Source organism: Myxocyprinus asiaticus, chromosome 11, assembly GCF_019703515.2.
Source record: "Myxocyprinus asiaticus isolate MX2 ecotype Aquarium Trade chromosome 11, UBuf_Myxa_2, whole genome shotgun sequence".
In the NCBI taxonomy this organism is placed as follows: domain Eukaryota; kingdom Metazoa; phylum Chordata; class Actinopteri; order Cypriniformes; family Catostomidae; genus Myxocyprinus; species Myxocyprinus asiaticus.
The window spans coordinates 6,004,267-6,022,672 of NC_059354.1; the positions used below are offsets into that span (position 1 = coordinate 6,004,267).

At 36.2% G+C, this 18,406-nt stretch overlaps 1 protein-coding gene across 4 annotated transcripts in view; it reads left to right on the forward strand.

Moving 5' to 3' along the window:
• The window catches only part of LOC127448058 (formin-like protein 2), a 149,966-nt gene extending 135,390 nt beyond the window's left edge, over positions 1–14,576 (forward strand). For 2 of the 4 annotated variants that reach the window (XM_051710324.1, XM_051710327.1), the window contains 2 exons: positions 43–166; positions 12,565–14,576. In XM_051710324.1, the coding sequence (XP_051566284.1) occupies positions 43–166; positions 12,565–12,674 (234 nt within the window). In that variant the 3' untranslated portion in view covers positions 12,675–14,576. Of the gene's footprint in view, positions 1–42; positions 167–4,651; positions 4,755–7,709; positions 7,804–12,564 lie in introns of all 4 variants that reach the window. The other 2 variants (XM_051710325.1, XM_051710326.1) reach the window with 2 other exon arrangements.
• Positions 14,577–18,406: the final 3,830 nt, after the last annotated feature.

Consider the following 18,406-nt stretch of genomic DNA (forward strand, 5'->3'; position numbering starts at 1 on the left):
GTGCCTGCGTGTGTGTGTGTGTGTGTGTGTGTGTGTGTTCAGTCTCCCTCTCATAAGAATAAACGGCAGCAGCAGGAGCTGATCGCAGAGCTGAGGAAGAAGCAGGTGAAGGACAGCAGACATGTGTATGAGGGGAAAGACGGAGCCATCGAGGACATCATCACAGGTAACAGTCACACACAGCTTAGTGTTCTAATGTGAATGTGTCCTACAGTCGGTCTGCATGCAGAGGGCTTTAAAACATAATAAAACTTTATAACACGTTAGTCTCAGCCACTAACCAGCTCTCTTAAGTGTGGGAAGCTTTACTGCTCAGTAACAGTTTACTGACCCAGTGTCATTACAGGCTGCCAATGTGTGTGTGCTTTTACTGCTTTTAGCTCTGAGCTAGAGCACATTGACTAAATAGACTGATTAGTGTAGTCTTAAAAGGGTCATATCATACACTTTTTTTTAATCATTTTTGCACCCTCGTAATTTAGTTTTTCACAACCCTTAGAATATAACAGTCCACTTTTTGCTGCTGTAACTTGAAGTCTTTTATGTAAATGCCCTCTTCACATGTTAAATGAGTAACAGCGCATACTCACAAGCTGCGGGTTTGCTGTCAGGTCCAATATAGCTTGCACTGCTTCCTCAATAATGGCCTCTTTGCAAAGCTACATTTTATTGTGACAGATTCACAAAACAATCCACTCTGAAATGTGCTGCTCAAACTGTTAAGATCAGACTGAAATGGACCACTTTATATTAGGTGGCCTTAACTACTATGTACTTAACCATTTGATACAATGTACTTATTATGTACATACATGTTGTTGCATTGTAATTACATTTAAAGTACCTGCATTTAATTATATTTGTAGTTACACTGTTAACTTTACCCCTAACCCTAATCAAACCCTTACCCCAAAACTTAACTCTAACCCCTTATCCTAACTCTAACCCTAACTTTACTCCTAAACCTACCCGTACCTCAACCTCAGTAGCAGCAAATGTGGATATTTTGCAGAACAACATGTAGTTACACAGTAAATGCATAGTCTTGTATGTATCTAATGTTAGTACATAGTAGTTAAGGCCACCTAATATAAAGTTTGACCACAGAAATGATCAGGGATTGTATTAAATATACTTCAGCCACTTATTTCCAACACTGCCATCCTTCAGAAGGATATGAACTCTTTTTATTAGTTGTTGGTAGTTGTTATTACATTTTTGGTATCATGAATGGATATTTGTACTAGTAACAATGTAATTATTGATATTAAAAAAAAAAAAAAAAAATGATATATATAAAAAAAATTACTAGTGAGAAGTGCAGCTGAAATGTGTATTTGGACATTGAAAATTCTAAATTTTAGATTTTGACTATTGTTTTTATGTGAATAAATACAGGTATATTTCTATTTTCAATATTACTGGTAATTGAGACTTTTTATGGGGGGTGGGGGGGAGGGGGCAAAAAAAAAAAGCCATTGATAAAGGGTCAAATGTAAAAATTTCAGATGGAGCCACATTGAGAGCCCCATATCTCTGGGATTTAACCATATAGGGCATTAAAAATTAAGGTACAAAAATGAAAGTTTGTTCTGAACCAGAATATAAAAGAATGTTAAGATGTCTTTAATACTTCTGGAGTTACAGGCACTCCAAATTTTTTACCCATTTTTGGACTCACACCATTGGCATATAATGCAACAAGCAATGCCGAGTTAAACTGATTATAGTAATAGACCTCCCTATCTCTTTGTAAAAATAAAATAATGAGGTTGCCCCATTTCTATAAATATATATAAAAAAATAATAATAATTCCGCTGGTTTTGTTCCAAAATCATAGGTAAAAATAGTCATTTTAACCTCCCTCTACAAATAATGGATTACTCATTAAATAATGATCCATGGCATTTCATATTTTGGCTTTCATTATTATTAATATTTATCTTTCACCAATAAAAAAATAAAAAAATAAGCAGTTGGAGCAGGGACCTCTGGTTGAGATGACAAATGAAAAAAAGATATATATATATTATTTTTATTTTTTTCAAGATATGACCACTTTCAAGAACATTTAATTTCAATTTATAACCACAAAAACCTGATTGTTTATAATGAGCTGAATCTTTAAGGAGAGAATCATTCTGTGATATGATAGTATATATATACACACACCGCTCAGCCACAACATTAAAACCACCTGCCTAATATCGTGTAGGTCCCCCTCGTGCTGCCAAAATAGCTCTGACCCGTCGAGGCATGGACTCAACAAGACCTCTGAAGGTGTCCTGTGGTATCTGGCACCAAGACGTTAGCGTCAGACCCTTTAAATCTTTTAAGTTGTGAGATGGGGCCATGGATCTGACTTGTTGGTCTAGCACATCCCATAGATGCACAATTGGATTGAGATCTGGGGAATTTGGAGGCCAAGTCAATACTTTGAACTCTTTGTCATGTTCCTTAAATCATTCCTGAACAATTTTTGCAGTGTGGCAGGGCGCATTATCCTGCTGAAAGAGGCCACTGCCATCAGGGAATACGATTGCCATGAAGGGGTGTACGTGGTCTGCATCAATCTTTAGGTAGGTGGTACATGTAAAGTAACATCCACATGAATGCCAGGACCCAAGGTTTCCTAGCAGAACATTGCCCAGAGCAACACACTGCCTCTGCTGGCCTGCCTTCTTCCCATAGTGCATCCTGCTGCCCTCTGTTCCCCAGGTAAATGACGCACACACACACCCGGCCACATGATCTAAAAGAAAACATGATTCTTCAGATAAGGCCACCTTCTTCCAATGCTCCATGGTCCAGTTCTGATGCTCGCGTGCCCATTGTAGGCACTTTCGGCAGTGGACGGGGTCAGCATGGGCACTCTGACCGGTCTGCGGCTACACAGCAAGCTGTGATGCACTGTGTGTTCTGACACCTTTCTATCATGGCCAGCATTAAGTTTTTCAGCAATTAGTGCTACAGTAGCTCTTCTGTGGGATCGGACCAGATGGGCTATCCTTCACTCCCCATGCACATCAATGAGCCTTGGGTGCCCATGACCCTGTCACCAGTTCACCGGTTCTCCTTCCTCTGACCACTTATGGTAGGTACTAACCACTGCACACCGGGAACACCCCACAAGACCTGCCGTTTTGGAGATGCTCTAACCCAGTCGTCTAGCCATCACAATTTGGCCATTGTCAAAGTCGCTCAGATCCTTACGCATGCTATTGTAATGAGATAATCGATGTTATTCACTTCACCTGTCAGTGTTTTTAATGTTGTGGCTGATCAGTATATATACTGTATATACGTATACACTCACCAGCCAGTTTATTAGTACACCTGTACATCTACTTATTTGTGCGATTATCTGATCAGCCAATCATGTAGCAACAGTGTAAAGTATAAAATCAGGCAGATATGGGTCAGGAGCTTCAGTTAATGTTCACATCTACCATCAGAATGGGGGAAAAAATGTGATCTCAGTGATTTGGACCGTGGCATGATTGTTGGTGCCAGAGGGGCTTGTTTGTGTATTTCTGTAACTGCTGATCTCCTGGAATTTTCATGCACAACAGTATCTAGAGTGTAAAGAAAATGGTGCAAAGAACAAAAAACATCCAGCGAGAGAATGGCCAGACTGGTTCAAACTGACAGGAAGATGACAGTAACCCAAATAAACACGTGTTATAACAGTTCTGTGCAGAAAAGCATTTCTGAATGTACAACATGTCAAACACTGAGGCAGATGGGCTACAGCGGCAGAAGACCCCTCTAGGTACCACTACTGTCAGCTTAGAACAGGTAACTGAGGCTGCAATGGCAACAGGCTCACCAAAACTGGACAGTAGATGATTGGAAAAACATTGCCTGGTCCGACAATCTGGATTTCTGCTGAGGTACACAAATGGTAGGCCCACTTCAGCCTCAGTTTTATGTTCTTGGCTGACAGAAGTGGAACCCAACGTGGTCTTCTGCTGTTGTAGCCCATCCGCCTCAAGGTTCGACATGTTGTGCATTCTGAGATGTTATTCTGCTCACTACAATTGTACAGAGCGGTTATCTGAGTTACCGTAGCCTTTCTGTCAGCTTTAACCAGTCTGGCCATTCTCCATTGACCTTTGTCATCAACAAGGCTTTTCCGTCCACAGAACTGTCGCTCACTAGTTGTTGGTTTTTTCCCAGGAGATCAGCAGTTACAGAAATACTCAAACCAGCCCATCTGGCACCAGCAATCATGCCATGGTCTAAATCACTGAGATCACATTTTTCCCCATTCTAATGGTTGATGTGAACATTAACTGAAGCTCCTGACTCATATCTGCATGATTTTATACATTACACTGCTACCACACGATTGGCTGATTAGATAATCGCAAGAATAAGCAGATGTACAGGTGTATCTAATAAAGTGGCCGGTGAGTGTATGTACAGTATATATTCATGCACCTTATGTGTAATAATCTTGATTACTATTTTAGGCCTGTATATAATTCACACTGAAAGTTTTAGCTTTATGTAACGGCTTTTAGCACCATGTGATTATAGTAGACTGTGCTGTTGTGCTGTAGAGACTGCTAACCTTGTGCTTGTTGCTCTGTCAGTTCAACCCTCTGTTGTTTGTGTTGTGTTTGTGTGTGTTTCGTCTGGATGCAGTGTTGAAGACTGCCCCCTTTACTGCGCGCACGGCCAAACGCAGCTCGCGTTACTTCAATGAGGATCTCCACTTCTAAAGCTTAGACTCTCTCTGTCTCTTGAGGTCGCTGGATAGAGCTGCTCTCTTGTCACTCTGTGTGTGTGTGTGTGTGTGTGTGCAACCCTTCACATTCCTGCTTTTATTTCCCTTCTGAATGTGTTGGCCGCCGTATGGATGTGATGTCATGGGCGTGTTCATATTTCTTTCTTTCCAACCAAACTTCTGCATGACGGGGGCTTGGGGAGGGAAGGATATGATGTCATCACAGTTTTCTTTGCATGGAGTGTGTCATGAAGAATTCATATTCATGACTGTAATGTGAAACCAATGTAGTAATGAAACATGATCTCACAAACGGCCAGACACATCAGGGTCGACTGTATGGTCACTGTATATGTGAAATTTGCATACTATTCATAATATGCATACTGCATACTCCAGAAATAGTAGGAGTAGTTTGGTAGTATGCTGTTTCCGATGTCTGTTTCAGTTTCTCTCAGGTAAAATTAAATACAGCTGAATGAATCAAACAGCTGAGAGTGCCCTCTGCTGTTTGATGTGTCGAAACACATAAACTGTCAAACAAGTTGCATATTTGTGAGCAACTTATGTGTTTTACACCGTCTGTGCGTTTTGTGTTAAATTCAGTTGTAATGTTTCTAACCCTCATGTGTTTGACATTATGATTTGCTCATGAGTTTAAATTATGTCATTGATTTTGGGGGTCATTTGCATTATGCTGGTGTTCTGCATTTGCTCACTCTCCATCCATCTTAGTCCCTATATCACATGACTTCCTGTGCTCCACATGTTTTTAACCTGTTGCATGAAGCATGATGGGATGTAATTGTTTGCTCACATCTTTTATGCATGATTGGCACATTTGCTTCACTGACTGCATATTTGTATGGCATGATTGACATTTCAGTCATATGCAATGCTGTATCCCAACTTAATGGGTGATTCTCACGAAAACTTTTAAGAAATGTCCATGTTAAGAAATGTTTTTTTTTAATTAAGCAAAAATATAGCAACAAGCAGCAATTATCGGGGTCCAAGCAGTTTGAAAAAGTGGAAAAAATTACCAAAATTCCCAATTTTGTAGGAACAGACCTGTCAGGTGCTAAGTAGTTTCATTACTAAGTACACTAGTTGCTTTGTATGTATTCCATCTGGCATTTTGTTTTCCAAAAAAACTACTTTTTCGAACTCTTAAAGTGTTGGTCCCATTTGCAAAAATTTAGCATGTATCATCTACAGACCCTCATGAAAAAAATAAAATAAATAAATAAATCAAAAGAATTGTTATTCATTAAATCATTTTGAAGATATTAGCCAATTAATTTCTTTGTCGTCGTGATTATTAAAGAATTGTCTGATTACAGGTATTTTATATTTCTTTTATAAGAAAAATAAATGCACTTCAAATTGCAATCACATTTTACTGTCCAAATAAGGGAATTTTAATGAATATGCCATTAACTTTTGTGTTTGTGCACATACGAATAATTTTATGATTTATGAATTTCATGATAAAATTCCATCAAATTATATTGAGTAATCTTTAATAAAATAAAATTGAAAAAACAAAATATTTTACGTTTTATTAATTACATTTTATGTAACATTACACAATTTAATTTGATGGAATTTTGTTAGGAAAATGAAATTTGCAAATCTTAAAAATAGGCTAAAATATTTTTTTGGAATGTGTCTTATTTTCCGGTGTAATAGCTGTGGGCTGATGTGCACCGCAGAATGCACTCAGAGCAGCACCTAAAGAGTGCGTGAAGATTAACCATTTCTAAAGCGCTGTGATGCACACACCGTCTGCGGAGGTTTGCGCCAGACTCCTGCAAAAATGTGACGAGGCGCTCTGGTTTCACTTTAATTAAACGTTTGCATAATGGCAAATGTTCTTGGTCATTGCGGGTTCATACACGCAGTGTTACTGACACATAGTGACACACAGGAAGAGACACTCACTTACTCTATTTCTGTGGAGATGAATGAATAAATAAATAAAGTCAAATTCCTTGTAAAAGGTCTTCTTCATGCGAAATAAGGTCTTATGGGTTTAATCGGAGCTAGCTTTAAAATAAAATGTGAAAGTGAAGAATTTAGGACAAAAATACCTTACTATTGCATAATATAATATAATATAATATAATAGCTTTTATGCTATTATTTCTTTAAGGCTTTCAAGCCTTAAAGAAAATTGCATACCTCCCTATTTTATTTTATGATTCCAAGTTAAATATGAACAAATTACTCCTTAAAGTGTATGAAGCACACATACTCTTTAAAAAGTATGACAATATGTATGATGGTTAATCATCATAGTCATTAAAGCCCTAAAACTAACAATTAATGTGAATCAGACAAAAGAATCAGAGAATCAGAGGAAACATAATTTTTTTATTCAAGCCAATACAGTTCAGAAGATATTAGCAACAACTAATTTGGAGTATTGGGGGAATTTTGTGTCTCAAGGACTTACGGTTTTTTCTGCACAGACACTTTTAGGTGGGAAAAAGTATGTCCTTAATTTTAAAAATATATTACTGCTAAAGATCATTAAAAAATAAATAAATAAATATATTTTGGGGTGCATTATGACATGGACATGTTTTAGTGAGATTTAACCACATAGCATTGCCTTAAGACTGCACCATGCCTGCTTCAGTTTGTTGCACACAATAATGCACTTCTTTGAAGCTTAACACATTTTACAGTGTCCTGTCGTTTGGTTTATTGTTTAAATATGAAGTGATTGGTATTTGCTTTGATGTACCTGGATGCTGGGGGTCATTGTGCAAAGCAGCTTGAGTTTGTAGAGTTCATTACCGCAGTATCAGCAGTGCTTCAGCTATTAGTAACACCTTACAGCGGCAACCTGTGACCTTTCACCTTTCCTCTCTGACCCCTGGGCAGCTTTGCTCGCTGTGCCGTGCCTTGACTTGTGTCTGGTCCACTCTGGTTTGATCTAACCTCCATTTTTGTCTCCTTTCCACTCAGCCTTAAAGAAGAATAATATTACTAAATTTCCCAATGTGCACTCGAGGGTAAGGAACTCTTCCAGTAGTACCCCATTGGATGCTACTCAGACCTGGCAAGCATCTCTCTCTTTATTATTTATCATTTATCTCACTCCATCTTTCTTTTGACACTGAATACAAAAGCCATCCTTTTGTGTTCTTTCTCTCTATCTATCATCTCTCTCTCTAACACACATCAGGGCTGTTGAAGTCTGACGTTCAATGGTTGAGTCTCCAGGTACTTGAGTACATCACCTGATTGAACTGATCTGATGTAGAAATTAGTTTGATCAGGTGATGCTGTGACCTGAGACGTATAGACTGCCTACATTAATCATGTTAAGTCTCATTAGTCAGCCCCGCCCCAAATTATCAGTACTGTAATGTGAAAAAAATCGAATTCTGATTTTACCGTAATGCAAAAAATTATCATTCCGATTGCTGTAATGTGAAAAAAAAAAAAAAAAAAAATCTAATTCCGATTACTGTAATGGGAAAAAGAAAATCTCATTCTGATTAATATAATGCGAAAAAAAAATATTATTCTGATTACTGTAAAGCAAAACATCTAAATCCGATTACTGTATTGTGAAAAAAAAAAAATCAGATTACTGTAATTTGAAAAAGAAAATTTCATTACAATGAATGTAATGTAAAAAAAAACAATTATTCCGATTACTGTAATGCGAAAAAGAAAACTCATTCTGATTACTGTAATGCAAAAAAATCTCATTCTGATTACTAGGGGTGTGCAGCAAAGCCATTATCTGTATTTGTATCTGTATATGTTCATATGACAAACCTGTATTCGGATAGAACCGGGTGTAGGCAGGGATTAAACCGGAATTGCGTCAAAACTAAATGAAATTTTAAAATGTTACTCTTACATTTATATTTTCTATTAATAAAATATGCCTTGTATATGCCTTTTCATAATGATAGCCTAATAATAATAATAATGATGATGATGATGATTATTATTATACAACTATTATTTAAAAAATATATAATTTTATTCTTTTTTTTTTTTTTTTTTTTTGTTAACTGTGGTTTCTCCTGGTATTTCTGATATTAATATCTGCATGAAACAAAAGTTTTTTTTGTCTGTGCATGTATAACAACATTATTCTGAAGGTGTCCAGCAAAGTGTGAAATGTCAAGCACACATTTTGCAGTGATTAATAAATACAAATTCAAACATAAAAAAAAAGAAAAGAAAATCAGTATAGCCCACAAACAGGTGAAAGTCCCGTAAATCTATCAGGAATTTTTTATGATAAGACTATTATTTAGTTAAATAATAATAATAATAATAATAATGTTACATTTATATAGTGCCTTACCAGAGGTAGCACATTATAAAGAAGAAGAAAAAAAGATGGAATATGTTTCAGTTTTTACATAAGGAAGAATATTCCTAATATGAATACTCTGTGGAGCATTTAAACCTTTATGGAGCATTTGAACTTTTTTTCAGAATAAAGTCTTAACCAGATCATTTCCATAATCACTGATGTGGATATAAATGTGGTCAACTTTAAAAGACGGATAGATGGGCCCTGACGTGAAATCATCACTTCAGATCAGGAATTTAACATTGCGCTCAGGTTTAGGCTAAAAATGAATACATGGGAATCACGTGTGAATCGTGTGATACATTAACAAAGACATTTCAAGAAGTGGAAAGTGTGGGGGGCCTGGGTAGCTCAGCGAGTAAAGACGCTGACTACCACCCCTGGAGTCGCGAGTTCAAATTCAGGGCGTGCTGAGTGACTCCAGCCAGGTCTCCTAAGCAACCAAATTGGCTCGGTTGCTAGGGAGGGTAGAGTCACATGGGGTAACCTCCTCGTGGTCGCTATAATGTGGTTCGCTCTCGGCGGGGCGCGTGGTGAGTTGTGCATGGATGCCGCAGAGAATAGCGTGAAGCCTTCACACATGCTATGTCTCCGCGGTAACATGCTCAACAAGCCACGTGATAAGATGTGTGAATTGACGGTCTCAGATGCGGAGTCAACTGAGATAAGTCCTCCACCACACAGATTGAGGCAAGTCACTACGCCACCACGAGGACTTAGAGCACATTGGGAACTGGGCATTCCAAATTGGGGAGAAAAAGAAGTGTAAAGTGTATATGATATCGTATCTTAATGTTACACTTGATAAGCTCAAGACGTGCACAATTAACAGAGACCACAAATGGAGTCGTGACTGCACCCATCTGATTTGAAATAACAACATGCACATTTTCATTCATAAGGTTTGCACATTAGAAATATTGGTTATTTTGTATATGTTTATTTAAAATGTCACTTTATCCTTGTACCTCTTGGATAATCAGTCATACGAATATTTTTGATATTATTCGGATGAATCCATTATTTATTTTGAAGTCATTATTCGTGCCTTTCCGAATAAGTTATTCGGCTTCGGGCACATCCCTACTGATTACTGTAAAATGAAAAAGAAAACTCATTCTGATTACTGTAATGCGAAAAAGAAAACTCATTCCGATTACTGTAATGCAAAAAAAGAAATCTCATTCCGATTACTGTAATGTGAAAAAGAAAACTCATTCCAATTACTGTAATGCAAAAAAGAAAACTCATTCTGATTACTGTAATGCGAAAAAGAAAACTCATTCCGATTACTGTAATGCAAAAAGAAAACTCATTCTGAATACTGTAATGCGAAAAAGAAAACTCATTCTGAATACTGTAATGCGAAAAAGAAAACTCATTCTGAATACTGTAATGCAAAAAAGAAAACTCATTCTGATTACTGTAATGCAAAAAGAAAACTCATTCTGATTACTGTAATGCAAAAAAGAAAACTCATTCTGATTACTGTAAGGCGAAAAAGAAAACTCATTCCGATTACTGTAATGCGAAAAAGAAAACTCATTCCGATTACTGTAATGCAAAAAGAAAACTCATTCCGATTACTGTAATGCGAAAAAGAAAATTCATTCCGAGTACTGTAATGCAAAAAAAGAAAACTCATTCCGATTACTGTAATGCAAAAAAGAAAATTCATTCTGATTACTGTAATGCGATAAAGAAAACTCATTCCGATTACTATAATGCAAAAAATAAAACTCATTCCGATTACTGTAATGCGTAAAAGAAAACTCATTCCAATTACTGTAATGTGAAAAAGAAATCTCATTCTGATTACTGTAATGCGAAAAATTAAATCTCATTCTGATTACTGTAATGCAAAAAAGAAAATCTCATTCTGATTACTGTAATGTGAAAAAGAAAACTCATTCAGATTACTGTATTGCAAAAAAGAAAACTCATTCTGATTATTGTAATGCGAAAAAGAAAATCTCATTCCGATTAATGTAATGTGGAAAAAAAACTATTCCAATTACTGAAATGCAAAAAAGAAAATCTCATTCTGAGTAATGTAATGCAAAACAAATCTCATTCTGATTACTTAAATGCAAAAAAGAAAATCTCATTCTGATTACTGTAATGCAGAAAAGAAAATCTCATTCTGATTACTGTAATGCAAAAATGAAAAATCTTTCTGATTACTGTAATGTGAAAAAGAAATCTCATTCTGATTACTGTAATACAAAAAAAGAAAACTCATTCTGATTACTGTAATGCACAAAAAGAAAACTCATTCTGATTACTGTAATGCAAAAAAAAAAATCTCATTCCGATTAATGTAATGTGGAAAAAAAATTATTCAGATTACTGTAATGCAAAAAAGAGCATCTCATTCTGAATAATGTAATGCAAAAAAAAAAATCATTCTGATTACTGTAACGTGAAAAAGAAAATCTTATTCCGATTACTATGAAGCAAAAAAGAAAACTCATCCTGATTACTGTAATGTGAAAATGAAAACTCATTCCGATTACTGTAATGCAAAAAAGAGCATCTCATTCTGAATAATGTAATGTAAAAAAAAATCATTCTGATTACTGTAATGTGAAAATGAAAACTCATCCTGATTACTGTAAAGTGAAAAAGAATACTCATTCTGATTACTGTAATGAGAAAAAGAAATCTAATTCTGATTACTGTGATGCGAAATAAAAAATCTCATTCTGATTACTGTAAAGCGAAAAAGAAAATTAATTCTGATTACTGTAATGTGAAAAAGAAAACTCATTCTGATTACTGTAATGCAAAAAAAAAAATCTCATTCAGATTACTGTAATGTGAAAAAGAAAACTCATTCTGATTACTGTAATGCGAAATAAAAAATCTTATTCTGATTACTGTAAAGCGAAAAAGAAAATTAATTCTGATTACTGTAATGTGAAAAAGAAAATCTCATTCAGATTACTGTAATGTGAAAAAGAAAATCTCAATCAGATTACTGTACTGCAAAACATTTGACAAAAAGTTTGTTTATTTGGTTTGAAATTATAAAACAGTAGATAAGATGGCTCAACAATGGCTCAGAAAAGTGAAGTTAGTTCTGAGACAAGCTCAAGCAGAATTTGTTTGCAAATGCTATTTAGTATCTAAAGCAATGACATGAATACTTTTGTAGGTGTGAATAAAGTGCCCAAATACTTTTTGGGGCCACTGCAAGTTGTAGATGGCTACATTATAATTAGAATTTTGATTGAAATAAATATCATTAAAATGATTTGATATAATGGACAGTGTTTTGCCCAGCAACCTTGTCAAAAGAACAAGCTTCTAGAATGAGGCATGCACAGTAGTTCCCATTTCAATTATATAACTGAAATAAAATGTAAAATACAATACAGTCCAGTGAAACTCAAGCTGCTTTGCCCAGTTGGCCACCAGCATGTCCAGAACACCTCAATGCAGAGACTGATGATTCTTTATCCTGTTGTTCTGCATCAGATTTGAGGAGTCAGCCTTACAGGCGTGCTGATGCCATCCGGCGGAGTGTTCGAAGGCGATTTGATGATCAGAATTTGCGGCCGATCAACGGTGCAGAGATAGTCATGTGACGAGGGCAGAGTGGATGTGATTGGATGAGCTGGAAGAACGGAGGAGCTACTTGCTCCCGAGTGAGATGATAATGGACTGATGAAGGGCGTCAGACGATGACAGCGGGGTCGGAAAGTCCGTGTTACTCTTCACAACAAACCAAGTGCCTACATTTAACATCTGTTCCATCAGCTGTTGAATCATTAGTGATGTTTAGTCATTGTCTTGTGATTTTATTGTACTACAAGCATTGTCTTCATCTGCCTTTTATGGTTTTTGATCTGGAAATGGAGAATTCTTAGTGGAATAGTTCATCTTTAACTGAAAATTCGGTCAGCATTTCCTCATTTCGTTCCAAATATGACTTTCTGTCTTCCATATAGAACACAAAAAGAGAATTTTCATTTTCGGTTTAACTTTCCCTTTAAGAAAGAGTGTGAATGTAAAATTTTCAACACTTTATGTATCATGAACCTGTACAATGGCCTCTTACATTACAGTGCTTTTGCCACATATCTTGGCTTAATCAGAAGACATTTTAAACACAAGGGCTAATAACCTTCCTGAGCATTACAGTCATGGTGGGGATTTCTCAGGGGCCATGAGCCTGATGTCACTCACTTGGCCACATATTTTAATAGCAGTAGATAGACTGAACTCAGTCAAGTAAGAAAAGGTGACCGGAAAGTGTTTTTGCCACTCACATGGGAAGGAAAATATGTCATCTGTACATCTATATGTCTTCTGTGACCAGACATAATTATGTCTGAAATAAAACACTGAGCAAATAGACCTGGCTTTAGGTTTTAGCCCTCGATTGTGAAATTTAAGTGAATTGAAGGAATATTCTGGGTTCAATACAATTAAAGCTCAATCAGCAACATTTGTGGCATAATATTGTTTACCACAAAAATTAGTTTTGACTCATTCCTCCTTTTCTTTAAATAAAGCAAAAATCAAGGTCACAGTGAGGTGTTTACAATGGAAGTGAATGGGGCCAAGTTTTGGAGGATTTAAAGGCAGAAATGTGAAGCTAATAATTTTATAAAAGCACTTGCATTAATTCTTATGTTAAAACTCATGTATTATTTGAGCTGTGAAGTTGTTTAATATAACTTTACACAGAAAAGGTTAATTAGTGATTTTTTTCACACTAAAATCATGTTCACACACATATTGTTTGAACATTTCAGACATTTCAAACATAATTATCGACTGTACTTTTGAAACAGTCGATTAAGCTTAGCTTGTATTGAACCTGGAATATTGCTTTAAAACGAAATACATCGAGTGGTAAGTGACTGAATTCAGCGTGGTTCTACGATGACCTGGACAAATGAAAATCACAGATTTTCATGTTCCTTCTAGTTTTATTTAAAACAATGGCAAACAAATTCAAAGAAAAGCAAAAACAAAACAAAAAAACAAAAAAAAAGCTTTTGTAAATGCACAGATATTTATCTTTTTTTTTTAAACTTTTTAATCTTTAATATTGTACATATTGTTTAAAAAACTGAAATTTTAGCATCCTGTACTACATCATTTAAATATTTTAACTTATGTTTTCTCCTTTTCTTTGATTTTTTTATATTTAATAAAACTGAAAACCTGAATTTGGGGCTTTTAGACATGCAGTATAGAAACAGCACGCTGTCATGACAGAATTTTACATTTACAGTAAAACATCTCATCATATAGCTGCAGAATTATAGCAATTATAAACATCTTTCTAATCGTGCTCCAATCACAAAAATGGAATTGAACTGGCGAGTTTTTTTTTTTTTGGTTTTTTTTGCTTGTTTGTTTGACTCATATAAAAAATGTACTGTATGCATGTTTGCTTACTGCAGATCTGTTGCCATTACTAAGTTAGATACTTGATTTCTCAATGTCCGATTTAATAAACTATTTACAAAATTCTACTTATCTGTGCTGTTCTTGTCATACTGTTTACAGGGTGTGAATATATGTGGAACATAGGTTTTCACAGACTGTGATGGCGTGTTTTTCGCTTATTTAGCAGTGTAAACTTTATCCTTTATACTGCAGATTCTGAAATCACCTCAGATTTTAGAAACAAGTTTTTACTACATGAAAACCATTAAACATTTTATGCCATTTTGTAGAAAACTCAGTAGAAAGACAGGAAAGCACCCTGCAAATAGCACTTACAGTAAATAATTTAAATAATAATAATAATAATTAAAACTAATCATTGGACATGCGTCTTTGCATCGAAAGTTTGTTTACTGATTATACCGACCCTGCTTACGCACACACACACACTCATTTGTGGCATTTATCCTCTATTATGGCATCATGGAATTTCGAGCTGGCCCTGCGTGACATCATAAAGCTTGGAATGTATGATGGAACGTCTAGAGGCTGCAGTATATAAGGCCCGTGTTTCTTCAGGTTTGCTTGTCTTTGGGATTAGACTCACTCGAAACCACTCTGGGAAGAAAGTCCTGCGAGCTGAATGGGGTGGAATCAATTATATTGATATAACATTTTGTGCATCTTGTAATGTCATGTTAAGTGAATGCTGAAAATTACAAATCCCCAGTGTCATTGCGAGGTGCTTGTCATTTGATTTAGTTCCTGGTTCAGCACTCTGGGCGGGACTCCCAGTTGTCTGACCCTAGGGAATCCAGTCCCTTATTGAATTAGGGGACTCACTGTCATGATCCTGCCTCTTCGGTCTTGTTTTATTATTGTGTTGGCAAGATTGTGACAGTTTCCTCCACCCATCTCTCAGGAAGTCCCATGTTCTTTTGTTTTTCTCTCTCTGCCTCATGTTTCTCACAGGTGCTGTTCAGCAGCGCAATCAGCGTTGCCATGGCAGCGCTGATTCACACTGCTTGTGATTAGTGGCAGCACATGCATCCTATATCCCTTTCCTCTATTTATTCTCTCCTTTGTTTCATCTTCCCTGATAGATCGTTGTGTTTTGTTCCCAGTCAAGTCCTGTTTTTCCTGTGTATCCAGTTTCTCCCAGTTAGTTTGTTTTCAGTTTTATTGTTATCTTGTTTTATGTTGTACTCCCTCGTGAGTGTTTGTAGTTGTTTTGTTTATTTTGTAAGTTGATTTGTTTTCTTTTTTCAATAAATCTCCATCATTGCCATTCCTGCATCTTGGGTCCTTCCTCAAAAACCTGTGACAGAACGATCTGGCCAACTGGGGACCCAGCGGAGGCATGATGGACATTTTATTGAATTCAGCTCCAGCCCTTAAGTAATCAGTTCAAACCAGACAGTTACTGAAGTGCAGAGGACAGACTCAGTGACTGCTGAGTAGAACTATATCAGCAGTGCCTGTGGTAGGTTGAACTTCCTCAGCTGGCGAAGGAAATACAACCTCTGCTGGGCCTTTTTCACAATGAAATTGGTCAATATGGGTCTCACACTGTATCCAGTTTCTCCCAGTTGGTTTGTTTTCAGTTTTATTGTTATCTTGTTTTATTTTGTACTTCCGCGTGAGTGTTTTGTTTGTAGTTTTTTTTTTTTTTTTATAAATCTCCATCATTGCCATTCCTGCATCTTGGGTCCTTCCTCAAAAACCTGAGACACGCAAGTTTGGGTGGGTGGGGTATGATGCAGGGTGGGGCGAGGCTGCTAGTTCACCCCAGAGAATCACTTGGAGCTAGAAGTAGGGTGTGCCCGCCAAGGTGGTGGGTGGGACACAGGGTGGCCCCTAGGTTTTTAAGATCTAAAGTATCTAATGCATTTTTTCATATCAGTGATTTTGCTTTTTACTAGAGCTATCAATCGATTATCTTTTTATTGAATTAAAGGTGCAATATGTAATAATTTTTATGTAATATTCACCTTTTTTTTGCCAATGTGTGAACGGCTTGTAATGCAACTTAAAAAATTAGCACTTCCTGGACTTCCTAGGTTGCTTATTAAAGCCTGTAGACTGATTTTCATGCGAAGGAAGCAGGTCGCTTTTGCCGGAAAAATCCAAAGGATGTGACGTTTATGCGCACTCCCGAGAGTCTTGCCTCAGTAGCTTCTCTTCTGCTATTCAACAGCGACAACAGTCTACAACACTAGGTAACGTTATCTTAGAGATGGAATCCAGCAAACGTCTGGCTCCCAGCACAACACCGACTCCTACACAAACTCAGAGTAAGCAAAAAATAAAAAATAAATAAATAAATAAATAAAATGTATCTACTGAATCCCGTCTGGCTAAGTGGGAACGTGATCATGGTCGAGTGAAAGCTAGAGTGAACATCAGCAGGGCATTTGATTCCTGGAGGGACCTTCATTTGGTTTTGGGGATCAAAACCGACCCTGAATTGGCATTCTTCCTATTGGACAGGTAAGCTTACATAACTGCAAAGCATGTGAAATATAGTGCCATAAGGATTGTGTAATTTTAGCTAACTTGATCTTGCCTGCTAATGCTGATGAATTGCAAGCTACCTTGCTTCCTAACTTTCAAATAATTTCAATGATCTTCTCTTTATACTAAAAGTCAGGTATGCTGATTCACAGTAACTGACATAATGTTAATCTGTAATTATTCAGCAAGGTAAACTACAATAACACATGAAATGAATGCTAGACAATGTTCAAGGTAATGCAAAAAGCTCCATTCATTAGTGTAACGTAACTTGGTTATACAGAAAAAATATACAATCTATTATTATAAAACAATAGCGCATCGATATATCAAAATGACAGTTGTGATGGAATCACATCAATACTGAATTGTGTCAGCATATTTATAAAGTACAGTCTATTTTATAAACCGCTACTGTCATCATCCACCAAATTTAACTAACAGCTGTTGATAAAGCTGGCTAGCTAGCTAATGCTGACATAGGCTATCGTATAAATGCAGTCAATGTATCATGCAAAGAAAAGTGATTACTTCAAACTACAATCTCTCATAGTCAGACCTCTATCCACACTTTGTTTTAGTCCTGTTCCAGCACTGGGGAGTCAAATATAATATACAGTCTCAAAGTTTGTAGTAAAACAATCATAACTGTGTAATTTTAATTATTCTACCTCATCTGTCAGCATGATGCTGGTGAATCACGTTCAGTCTCTTTGTACATTATGTCATTGTTTTGGTCGATGCTAGCATCCCTATTGAGTGTGTGCAGAGTACGAGCAACAGGTAGCTGCTACAGTTCACTTAACGGCCACAGGTGTCATTAATAACAAGGGTTTCTGAATCTTACATACTACACCATTAATGAATTGATTAAATATAATGAATCACAATTAATCGCATACAATATATCAATAATTGCTGAATTTTGAATATTGATAATTTAGTATGTATAATTAAAATTTATAACATAAAATATTAAAATTATAAATATAATTTATTTATTAAATATAAAGTCAGATAATGTAAAGATTACATTATTGGAGTAGAGGAGTAAAGCATTGATTAGACCACTGGAGTGTATTTTGGAATAATTAATTAGGAAAATAATTAGAGAACACAATTGAAAAATTACTGCAAGTCTTTACTCTTGATTATTAGTTATTTGTATGTATTCTAGGCAGTAGCTAAATGTTCCCATTAGATGATATACAAGTGTCTATTACGCATGATCTGTCTATTAGTTTGCATCAAGTCAGACATGTTATCCGTTATTCAGTGGCGGGCCGTGCATTTAAAGTCTAGGCCTTCAGTGTGATTCATGCCATTAAGAAAACACAGTTTCACAATGAATAAGACACCCTATGCCTTTGGGTGTCATACATTATGTCGCGGCTAACTAGTA